The sequence below is a fragment of the Rutidosis leptorrhynchoides genome, chromosome 2, assembly GCF_046630445.1.
Source record: "Rutidosis leptorrhynchoides isolate AG116_Rl617_1_P2 chromosome 2, CSIRO_AGI_Rlap_v1, whole genome shotgun sequence".
NCBI classification, from domain to species: domain Eukaryota; kingdom Viridiplantae; phylum Streptophyta; class Magnoliopsida; order Asterales; family Asteraceae; genus Rutidosis; species Rutidosis leptorrhynchoides.
The window spans coordinates 675,513,107-675,526,432 of NC_092334.1; the positions used below are offsets into that span (position 1 = coordinate 675,513,107).

The 13,326-nt window shown below is 30.2% G+C and overlaps 1 protein-coding gene across 1 annotated transcript; it reads left to right on the forward strand.

The window, feature by feature from the left end:
• Nucleotides 1-9,122: 9,122 nt before the first annotated feature.
• LOC139890272 (VAN3-binding protein-like) lies at nt 9,123-11,014 on the forward strand. The gene is made up of 5 exons (XM_071873165.1): nt 9,123-9,693; nt 10,116-10,286; nt 10,369-10,418; nt 10,512-10,569; nt 10,779-11,014. Exons 1-5 carry the CDS (start codon nt 9,123-9,125, stop codon nt 11,012-11,014), a joined length of 1,086 nt encoding a protein of 361 aa, XP_071729266.1.
• Nucleotides 11,015-13,326: the final 2,312 nt, after the last annotated feature.

The following is a 13,326-nucleotide window of genomic DNA, read 5'->3' on the forward strand; positions in this document are numbered from 1 at the left end:
AATTTAGCCCAATTAGGGTTTAGTGTTTTGGATTTAGTCTTGATGATGACCCTATATATATATATATATATATATATATATATATATATATATATATATATATATATATATATATATATATATATATATATATATCCGTATGTTTGTATTTTTTTTCAAAGATTAAAGTCACACGAAAATATGAACATTAAAAAAATACTTTGTGATAAATGTTATTATTTTGGCGAAAAAACGCTCGAATAAATAAATAATAACATGTATCATGAGTAATGTTTTAATTAGAGTTTTTTTCATCATCTTTTTTCATCTCATGTGAATTTTTTTTTATCAAAATTTAGCCCGATTAGGGTTTAGTGTTTTGGATTTAGTCTTGATGATGATGAAAGGACCCGTTCATATACATTATAAACGATTCACAATAGTTGATTACATTGCGAGGTATTTGACCTCTATATGATACATTTTACAAACATTGCATTCGTTTTTAAAAGACAAACTTTCTTTACATCGAAAATTGACAGGCATGCATACCATTTCATAATATCCACTATCCAACTATAAATTGATTTAATAATAATCTTTGATGAACTCAATGACTCGAATGCAACGTTCTTCAAAATATGCTATGAAAGACTCTAAGTAATATCTTTAAAATGAGCAAATGCACAGCAGAATATTTCTTTAACACCTGAGAATAAACATGCTTTAAAGTGTCAACTAAAAGGTTGGTGAGTTCATTAGTTTATCATAATCATTTATTTCCATCATTTTAATAGACCACAAGAATTTCATTTCCAGTTCTCATAAATATACGTCCCATGCATAGAGACAAAAATAATCATTCATATGGCGAACACCTGGTAACCGACATTAACTAGATACATATAAGAATATCCCCTATCATTCCGGGATCCTCCTTCGGACATGATATAAATTTCGAAGTACTAAAGCATCCGGTACTTTGGATGGGGTTTGTTAGGCCCAATAGATCTATCTTTAGGATTCGCGTCAATTAGGGTGTCTGTTCTCTAATTCTTAGATTACCAGACTTTAATAAAAAGGGGCATATTCGATTTCGATAATTCAACCATAGAATGTAATTTCAATTACTTGTGTCTATTTCGTCAAACATTTATAAAAGCACATGTATTCTCAGTCCCAAAAATATAAAGGGTAAAAAGGCAAATGAAACTCACCATACTGTATTTCGTAGTAAAAATACATATAACGTCATTGAACAAGTGCAAGGTTGGCCTCGGATTCACGAACCTAAATTAATTATATATATTTATGTGTTGGTCAATATTTGTCTAACAAATTAGGTTAAGTCATAGTGTACCACAATCCTAATGCTCGAGACTAATATTCAAAAGTCAACAAAAGTAAATTTGACTCAAAATAATTTCCAAAAATCTATACATGATTAATATATAGTTTAAATATCGTCGTTTTATATTTTTAAATATTTTTAAAAGATTTATTAGAGTAAATAATATAATTTATTTATTAATAAATAAAATTTTATATTAAATTTATAAAATAAAATATACTTTTATATATATTAAGTAATAAAATTTATAGGGTTCATTTAATATTATAAAGATAATATGATAAGTATTATTAAAGTAAGTTATTACACGTAGTAAAATATGTTTGTATCACATATTTATTTGATAAAATAATATCTATAATGATAGTAAGTAAAAGTTGTATTATTTTGTAATAATAATTATTATTATAAAAATATCAATATTTATAATTACTAAGATGACATTATGATAAAACGATAATTCTAATTATGATAACTTTAATATTTACGATAATTTTTAATATTATCTTTAAAATAATAATTCTATTTAAAATAATAATAATAATGATATTTTATAGTAACAATGACATTTCTATTAAAATGATAATTTTTGTTAAAATGATAGTTTTAATACTAACGATACTTTTAATAATAATAGTAATGATAAAAATAATAAGAACGATAATTTTATCTAAATCAATATCTTATAATATTTTAATTTCATCATGATACTCTTACTCATTATTTCCTAATCGTTTCGTTTGATAGCTTTTAATCGTCTTTTATATCGTGTTCATAATAATGATAATAATAGTAATCAAAATAATTAGGTGTTACAAATATTTGTTTTAATTACACTAATATTAATAATGATAGTTACTATAACATTATTAACGATAATACTAATAATTATCTTAATGATAATATAGTAATAATAATAATAACAATAACAATAACCATTTTTAAATAATGATGTATATATATATATATTAATAATGATAATAATAATAATAATAATAATACTAATAATAATAATAATAATAATAATTGGATAATAATAATAATACTAATTATAACTTTAACGATAATAATGATAGTAATAATAAAAAAAATAATTTTTAATGATAAATCCCTTTTATTGATAAAGATAATAATAATGATAATAATAATAATAAGATAAAACTAGAACAACGATAAAAACGACGATAATAATAATCATTTTTAATAAAAATATCGAAAATTCAATTGATTATAACTTCTAATCCGTTCATCGAAACTATTCGATATCTAAAGGAAAAGTTCTTAATTTTTCGCTAGCTTTCCAAGGACATGCATATCTTATACCTTATCTCAACCGCAAGTGTAACTAATTCAAGATTCAACCTAACCTGTCTAAGGGCAATATCAAAAGTACAAGCATGCATAATCCTAAATACTCGAGCACTAGTCAGGGATACACTATTAGTATGTAAAAGTTAAATTATGAGTACTCGCGTATCAATATTGAGATTCAATATTGCAGGAAAGGTACGTAGACGCAACAGAAATGATAAACACTATATTGACCTCACGAGCATACCCATGAACCATACTCAATCACCTCCATGGCTATAACCCATAATTTTCTTAATCCTATCCTACTCGAAAAACAATTTCGAAATCACTCGGACAGCACTCCGTCGTAATATTTTATGTATACTAATAATATCTTGAAATAATACGGAGTAAATATATATATGTAAATCGATTGAGTGAGTTTAGAGAAAAATATTTTCAAGTTTCTATCAAATAATGAAACCTATTGAATTCTATTTATAATAGATTTTTGAATTATTAAAGTGAATTATTAAAGTATGAATTATTAAAGTGAATTATTAAAGTATGAATTATTAAAGTGAATTATTAAAGTATGAATTATTAAAGTGAATTATTAAAGTATGAATTATTAAAGTGAATTATTAAAGTATGAATTATTAAAGTATGAATTATTAAAGTTAAAGTAAAGTAAAAATAAAGTAAAGGTAAAGTTTAAGTATAGTAAAAGTATAAAACTATGTACGTATAATACACGTATAAATATATATAATATTAATTTAAATCGTTATATATATTTAATAAAATAAAATATAAATATCGTTATCTTTATCATACTAGTTAAGTAATGAGTTGTCAAAAGTGATTCTAGATATTTATAAAAGTTATATACGTTTTAATAATAAAGTTCTTTTTAAACTGAAAACGTTTTTGTACGTTTGAAACTAAATAGATCAATCGAGTCTTTATGAGATTCAATCTTCCACTATCCTTTGTCTAGTTCTCAATGATTGACAATTTGTTCTTATTTATAAATCACTTTACCATTTTCCGAATATTGTTAAAATAGAAAGATTTCTCAAATCAACGTGGGCCTTTCAACAGAGACTTGTAATCATAATTCAATATATCTGATAATTCAATCATTTGATCTTATCTTCTAATTCTATTGATAAACATTTTGAAACAGATACAATCATATAAAGTATTTAATCTAATATTTTGTTTACGTTTCAAGTTATAATATATATACACATATACATATATAATCATATTCGTTTAATGGTTCGTGAATCGTTGGAACTTGGTCGAGGTTGAATGAATGTATGAACATAGTTTAAAATTCTTGAAATTTAACTTAACAAATATTGCTTATCGTGTCGGAAACATATAAAGATTAAAGTTTAAATTTGGTTGGAAATTTCCGGGTTGTCACAGATGACACTATATATATATATATATATATATATATATATATATATATATATATATATATATATATATATATATACGCATGTGTGTGTGTGCGCGTGTAAGTGTGTGTGTGAGTGGGGGGGAAAAATTCGTGGGGAAACTAATTCTTGGAAGGAAGTAAACATTTATTCGGGGGGATAATTCAGGGGGAACAATAGATGACAGCCACTCACTACTTACACCAGCAAGAACAAGTATTTTCTCCGGGCAAGGCCTTTGTGGAAATCTTTAATCACTAAGACTTTCAACAAGTTCACGATCTATTTTATCTCGACGTTTAGCCTTCCCATCACCAACACCAGCAATCGACCACTTTCGAACAGATATCAAGTCGATACCAATAATATCTTCATATACAAAAAGAAGGGTTCTTTCCAATCATGCAAGGAAAGCTCCTTATCTCCCACAAATGCTTTTCCTTTCTTAGAATCAAATGTATACCAACATTTGCTAATGCAACGAATGTGAAAAAAGTATGAAAACTTTTAACCTTGGAGTTTGTTGATGACAATTAAAGTACATCTCAATAAGAATTATTTTTTGGAGACCGTGTGGGAGTATTTGACTTAAGCTAACATTGTAATGCTCAAGAATGTTTAAAAGAAAGGGAGAATTAGGAATTCAAAGATTACCAACAGTTATTTAATTTTCTTTTTAAGTGGATTATCGACTATATAACTAGGGGAAGGAATCATTGGGTGAAATTTATCAAGTTTTCTAAAGGTTGTTCGTAATAAATCTAACCTCTCTTGAGTCATCGAACTGCAAATTGTGCCTACATCTTTCGCATCTTTCACGTCCACAATACTAGTTGATTCGGCCATGGTCAAATTATAAGATAACTACAAAAAGTGGAGAACATAGAAGCACTAACCTTGATGCGGCGAGATGAAACCTTAAAAGGCTTCGCAAGAATCTTGTAGAACGGTGTTGGTGAAAGTGTATCTGGTAACTGGTAATAAAGAGGAGGATTCGTAAAGAATTGTAAGAAACAAGTATAAGGGGTATTCATAGGGGTGGTTAAAAAATATAAAATTTTCAGATAAAGACACGTGGATGGTTAAGATTAACAAATATATTTGAAATTCGAATTATTTGTTTGAAAATAAATATTTTAAATGGTCTAATCAACCGCCAAAAGTCATCATTGATAGTCAAATCGGTTCAGCAAAAGACAGCCGGAACAGAAATCTCTTCCCAAGGCAAAATAGTTTATTTCGATTTAGTTTAATGTCTTTATTTTTACAAAATAAAAACATCAAACTAGGGGACTTAATGGTGCGTCATATGGTTTGCACACATGAAAAGTTCATTATAAGCTGGAAAAGTCGCTTAAAAGCCATAAAATAGAATTTAAACAATTTTTAATATATAGTTGTTCAACGTAGTTCATAATAGCTTTTTAAATATAAAGCAGACCGCCCAGCGTTTTGCGTAAAACCTGAAGGCCGCTACTTATGCTTAAGCCCTAAAAAGAACACGTGAGCAGCACACATGCCACGTAACCGTAAATCACAAAGTGGGTTACACACTTTTTGCATAAATCAGTCAATGGCAGCGTGACACATGTGTCCGACCACTACAGAGCACTCATTTTTTATATAAGCCACCTACGCCGTCACTTTTCAGACACTTGGACTTGTGGCAAAGAACACACTATCTCTCACACACAGTACTTTCTTACTCTAGAACCTGAAGACTTAGCCGCAAAGCGCTAAACGGACCAATTCTTAGTTTGGCTTCGCAATGACTGATCAAACCACCCCACAGTTTTAGACTGTGATCAGGGTCTGCACGGATCCGTCCCGAGAATAAACATCAATCGACAATCAATTCCATCACGCTAAGTTGTTCTAGACCTGTACTGATACTTGTTAGCCGCTAGCCTGAAATAGGTTTCAACAACTCCCAACCATCACATCTTCCTCAAATACTATAAACTTATTAATTAAACCACAGTATAAATCTAAAAGCAAAATGTACAAATAAATAAAGTCAAAATATCCGTGATGCATTATGCTTCAAGGAGACAAAATGGTTGACGATGGTCGATTGGCAACACATTGGCATGCCACTACCAATGGTGTCAATTTTGTACATCAATATTGGTGATGGATTAACATTGTCATTAGGAATGCTCTTAGTAACGTTATAATTACTAATTAGTAGCTTTTGCTAGTCTTATATTTATATTATATATTTATATATTTTTTTGGGTAAGCGGGGAAACCCTCTTATGAAGGAGTACATTGGCTCTCTCAAAAAAGGTAAATCCTCGAGTAATCAAATTATTGTCATTAGCTCGAGATCTGGTACCTAGTAAATTGCGCATTATGCGCACCTTCTATTCACACTCTCTTTTTGAATAATTTGACATATCTTGGAATTAAATCCGGATGATGTGCTTTGTATATAAAATAAAATAATTGCCATAAAAAAAAAAAAAAAACGTACATCATTTTTTATTTAGTTCCTGCTCTCATTCTACCAACAGAAAAATTAGACATGTTTTCCACATGCTCAGATCAAGACACATAATGTGACAAGGTAGCTTTGGAAATGTAGCCGTAAAGAAGCATTAGTGAGATTTTTTTTAATCTTAACTTGCCGGCAAATCTGATGGTTAGGCTAGTAGACCTACTTTGATGTGCATACCCTTATATTTGTCAATTTTAAAATAAAGTATTATTTATGTGTGTATAGTATAGCATACCATTTCAAGATGTATTTGATAAAATTAAATGACTAATATTTCAAAGGATTCAAATGTTTTGAATGTATTTAGTGTTGAATGACAAAAATTTATTTGATAATCATTTTGAATTAACAATATGAAATTGTAAATTAAGTAAAATCATATTATAAACATTTTACGTGAATAAAAAAGTCAATATAATTGTTTGATAAGTGTTCTGCATGTAATTTAAGTAGGATATTTTAGAAAATTTAGGCTCATAATAGTTAAGAGAGTGTTTCAACTCTAAATGGTTCAACACTGAATGCTGAACCATCCAGCGTCTTATGTCATTCAGAGGTCAAAACAAATACGCCGAATGATACATTGTTCAGCATTCAGTGCTGAACCATCTAATTAAGAGGTAACACACCCTCAATTTTCAAGTTTTCATGATCTTCTTAGTTGTATTTGTGTGAACGTTACATGATTTTTGATTTATTAGATTTTATTTGTGTTAGATCAGTTCAAGTATTTTAGATAGTATCATTTTTTCGTAGTTTTCAGAGTTCTAAGGTTTCATGGTAGGTAGTATCGATAGTATTTGACGATGGTTGGAGAACTTGGACTCAAAACTGTTAGCGGACTTATAATAGGGCTCAGCCCACTGTATCTATGTATACGATCAATGTTAATGAAAAGATATATTGGCCTAAGCCCTATGATAAACAAATGGGCCTAAATACAGAGACAAACAATATAATACAAGTCCGCTAACAAATACTTGGTATGATATTCATGGTCTCATAGATGATCTATCCAAATCCCATGTATTCGTGTTTTCGTTCTTCACATTATTTTTTACTTAATTGTAATTATTATATTATTATAAATATAAATCTAATCTAAATTAAATTATACGGAGTTAAGATCTTTTCAGGTGTCATGTACTATTTCACTATTTGTGATTAACTTACACAAGAATATACTAGTAAATGTGAGAACAACAGATCATTCAGAATATATTCTTTTCATCACAAATGCATCGGTTCGGTCTCGGTGACGGATCTAGAAATTGTAGTTACGGGTATCACTAGTTAAAAGTTCAACAAAATTTACACTATTCAATGATGTCACTCGAAAATATTAACACCGTCTAATGGTATCACTGTTTAAAAAAAAAAAATCACTGCATCGCGTATTTCGCTGGTAGCTCATTTTACCAATGACAATACATTAGGTCCGCCCTTGTTCAGTCTATTAGTTCATAAAGAAAAACAGCATAATCAATCATGTCGGGTACAATTATTTTCCGTTTCTTTGATTATGGAATGTTGTATACTCACCTTTTCAGTAAACTATAGTTTTCTATATTTATTTAGAACCGGCTCTATTTTTCGAGTCAACAGCAAGCGTCGATTTATTGCGACTTGAATGACGCTAAAAGCCTAAATTTGAATTCCATGCAGGATTTGAAATCCATAGAAATTTGATTCTACCATTTTTATAGTGTCTAATTTTTATTATCTTTTATTTATTTATTTATTTTTAAATTTCCCATTTATTGACCGGAGATCCTCTTAGAAGCAGTCTCTTTATTTATTAAACAGAGAGAGTGAGAATTTCCTCTACTATTGGAGTGTTTCGCTCCGAACGGAGAAATAACTTTTCTTTATTTTATGATATCCACAACTCACCTCCCCATTGTTGTTGTTGTATATTTATTTTGAACAATATATTTTAATGAAGGTAAAAATGATTCATGCATTTGTTGGACAGAGGAACATAAATTTTAAGTAAGCAATGAAGCAGATTGCTAAAATTTGTTGAAAACAAGTTCTCCCAAAGACAGGGAACCTTTGTTTTCTCATGTTATTTTATATTCATATCCATCAGATACATATATTAAAAAAAGGTAAAACGGCATACCCACCCATAATGATCCTAGTGCTTAATTTGTACTATTTTGTTCAAGATTCAATATTTATAATTCGTAATTTCAATGTTGTGTGAGTACAAGATTCATGCATTTAGAATCCTAATACATCACAAATTCTAAAGTATAATTAGTCTCCTTAATTTGATTTAAGCATGTACTATCATCATAGGGACAAACACAAGAGAGGTTGAGGCAGCAACACCTTAATTTATGGTAGATATACAACAATTTACAAGCACAAGATTCTAAATCAAGCCTTATGTAGTGTTTTTGGGAGACAATAACTTGTTAATTCATCCACCAAAATAGATATAAATATTTCCATTTATATCAGTTCACCAAATAACTCAGACAAATATATGTGTTTTTATAGAAGCTAGCAAACACATCATCTGTTCATTATAAAGCCGAAAATGGAAATCGGTGATAGTATTCGGAGAAGTGATTTATACCCAATTGAGACTGATAGTAGTTCCGAAAAAAGTTACATTCCGCAGCCTGAAACGCCAATGGAGCCGATGGAATTTTTGTCCAGATCATTACATGTGTTTTCAACACACGAACCGCCTATGAGTCAGCAGCAGCATCCGCAACAACAGGCGCAGGTTGTTATGAACGTATCACACGTTCATGGTGTGGTTGGGTCAATAGGGAAATGGTTTCATCACCATCACCATCATCATCATCATAGTTATGAAAAGAAAGATAAAATTAGGGCAGAGAAAGCGCATATACATGCTGCCGTGTGCGTGGCGGAGTTAGCCGCATCGTTGGCTTCAATTGCTTCTGCTGAAGCCGGTCGGTTGGAAGATTCTAGAATGAATAGTGCGGTTGCATCAGCTACTCAAATATTAGCAACTCATTGTGCTGAGTTGGCTGAATCTGCTGGAGCTGATCATAATCTTCTTGTTTCCGTTGTCCAATCAGCTACCGACGTTCAAACTCCTAGCGATCTTGTGACTCTCACCGCTGCAGCTGCAACAGGTCATTATATAATTCATCAAGTATTTTCATCATTCACTTTATGCTATTAATTATTTAATTGAATGATTCAACGCTGAATGTTGATTAGCATTGAGCGCGTTGATAATGAATGGTTGAACATTCAATGCTGAACAGAGCTGAAACACTTTTTTAACCATTAAGCACCTAAATTTATATAAGATCCTCTTTAAATTATATCAAGAACAATTATTAACTTTACATCATTCACATTATTTATTTAAAATGATTATCAAAGATTTTATTCTCGTTCAAAATCAAGTTTACTCAGAGTCTGAATTATTTAGATTATGAAGCATTCAACGATTAATCATTTTGTTTTATCAAACGCACCATAGGTAGCCTAGAAATTGGTTCAGGAGAAAACAACTTAATTAAATTTCTCTTTTTTTTTAATTAAATAGCATTGCGAGGTGAAGCAGCACTAAAAGCTAGATTTACAAAAGAATCGAAAAAGAATGCGAGTGTACTTCCATATGATCATAGGGGAATGGGGGATCATATTCATAGTGAAATGACAACACGCTGCAGTGAGCATCAGTGCACTGAAGAGATGCTGCAACAGATATACAACGGTTAGTATGCAACGTAAATTTGATTAAAAATATATCATATTTCATTAATATTTGACTGAATTATATAAAATTGAATTTCTAGGAGGGTTACATTGGAAGCAAGTATCTGTCTACATAAACCACAGATCCCAGGTAAATTTGAAAAAACTGTAGTTAGGTTCGTTTCAATTTTCAAGATTCGATCAAAACATACAAATAGTTATCAAGTATTAACTCAAATTGCAGGTTGTTATAAAGATCAAGAGCTCTCATGTTGGAGGTGCCTTTTTCACAAAGCATAAAGGCAAGCTTAATTTGACTTCATTTATACAAATCTTCAAAACTTTTGCTAATCTAAAACCACAAGTATATGATGATTTCCATGTTCAAGATTTTTCATTTTCCATACACCTTTACTTTATTCTCCGCCGTTTGTGTGTGTCATCCTAGTTATGAGTGGGACCCACAAAATGAAAATGTTACCAACTAATCAAAATATCGTCGTATGATCAGGTGTTGTGTACGGTGTCAGCAGCGAGTTGAAAGATTCTTGGGCATTCTGTACAGAAACGGAAAACGAAGATGATACCTTTTTTGGGGTTGAAACAGCAAAGGGTCATCTAGAGTTCAAGTGCAAGAGTATGATGCACAAACAGAAATGGGTTGATGCTATTCGACATCTGCTGCAAATAACCAGCTGTGATACTACAAATATTTCACATTTGCCTATGAATATTTGGCAACACTGAAAATATGCTACTTAGACAACATCACTTGTATATATTATCAGTTAGAAATGGTAATTAATAAAAGTATAGTAGTTTCTTTAAAGGAGTTAGTTTATGGAGTTTATTTATATGGTCCACATAGTCAAAACTCAAAACTATAAGCCCAAACATTAATCAACGTACTACCTAAAATCATGAAAATTAAACTTGAACAAGATATACGCATAAACACAAACAGTTGGCGTGCAAAACAAACATAGAGCTTTTAAAAACATATTCCGTCTCTTAATAAAATAAACCATTCTAAAAAGAGAAAGAACTACTAGAAAGTAATACGGTATTTAATTTTGAAGGGGTCCTTTATCTAAAATTGACTTCTCATTTATGTGAAAATATTAAAGAAACCACTTGAGGGCTACTGACTTCATTCAAAACCAAGATGGTATATCAATTTTGAAGGGGTCAAGAGCTATAAACAATAAAAAATACTATAAATGAATAAGAAAAATAATATACGTTGGGTTAAATATCAGCACTTTTCAAGATTAGGAATTTTCTAACATATGCCCAACAATTATTAGTAAACTAAAATTTTGAAAAAAAAAATAAGTAGATAGTATGTTCAGGTTTTCACACCTAAACTTTATTTTTTACTTCGTTGGTACCTCAGTTTTGTTGAACTACCGTAGTTAGTACCCAAGTTAAACAGCCGTCAATATTTAACCGTTGACCTCTCACATGTGACATGCATGTGAGGACAACATGGTCCGTTTACAATATTTTATTCCAATAAAAAACCCCTAACGTTCAGCAGCAAGCTAAAATCAAACGACAGTTCATTTTTTTTCTTCTTCATCTCAACAAACCTGCAAACACCCTAGTTCTCAAGCAAATGGATTCTAGTGTATATTAAATGCAAACAAATTAAACTCCTTTGATGTCAACAACAAATATCGTAAGATTTCTTATACATAATTTTTTTTTTTTAAACCTGCTTCTAGTGTTTCATTGATTTTGATTAAAATTTGCACATTCTTATTTTACATGTTGATGAATATCCTGGTCTGTTTATAATCAAATCACATTATGGTGGCCATTTTACTCATCCTCTATGTAGGTAGGGATTATGTGAATGGTAAGATATATTATTTTGACTTATTTGCAATACATTTAGTGTTTATGAGATAAGTAAAATGGTGATGGATCTTGGTTATGATTGCAATTCTAAGATGTCTTGCCATTTTTGTGTGCTTGATTCAAATTTGGATTTTGGATTAGAACCATTAGAAAGTGAAATTGATGTTAACAATTTAAAGCAGCATGTTGCTTTAATAAGGAAATTAGTGTGTTTACTGTAAAGGAAGAACACAAGTTGAACAATCATTCGAATCATGATAGGGACCTACAAGACTTTGATGTTGATATGAATGGCTTTCATTGTAGCATTGACAAAGATAGTGAATTCATGAGAAATGCTTCTAAAGTTGTGGAATTAAGTAAAAATGATCAACAAATAGTTGTTATAGAAAGTTTGAATCATGATGAGTTTGATAGTGAACATGAGTATGAATATGATATTGATGGGGACAGAAAGAAGAAGTTAATGGAATTAAGGATCCAAGATAAACAATTGTGTGATGTATCAAAGACTAATTTGTATTTGGGACAAGAATTTGGGATAAAAAAGAAGCTATGGAATGCATCAGGTTGCATGCCATTGAAACCCAAAGGGATATTATGTTAAAATACAATGATGATAGAAGGGTTAGAGCAGTTTGTAAAGGGTTAATAGCAGATGTTGTGAAAGTGGCTGAAAAAGTTGATGAGATAGTTGGTTCTGCTAATGAGAAGGGCAAGAATGTAAGTGTAGATTCTAGTAAAGAGAAGGATAAGAATGTAGTTAGGATGACAAAGCAACATCTGAACAAAAGAAAAGTTGGAGAAATAAAGAGCTTAACAAAGTGCAATGCAAGTGGGTAGTTCATGTTTCAAAGAGAAGTGGTTCAGAAACATGGCATGTTGTAACATTGAAGGATAAACACTTGTGTCCTTATTCTAGCGATGTTAAGCACTGCACATATGATTTGCTTGCATCACAGTTGGTTACACAACTACACTCAAATCTAACATTACCTTCAAAGGTTGTAAAGGTTCAGGCTGAAAAATAATATGGAATTAATGTATCCAAGATGAAGGCATACAGAGCATTACAGAAGGCAAGAACAATTGTTGAAGGGGATTATGCTAAACAATATAATCATTTTAGGGATTATATAGTAGAACTTAAAAGAGTTCATCCATATACCACTGTTAAAGTTGCAACAGAACCTTGT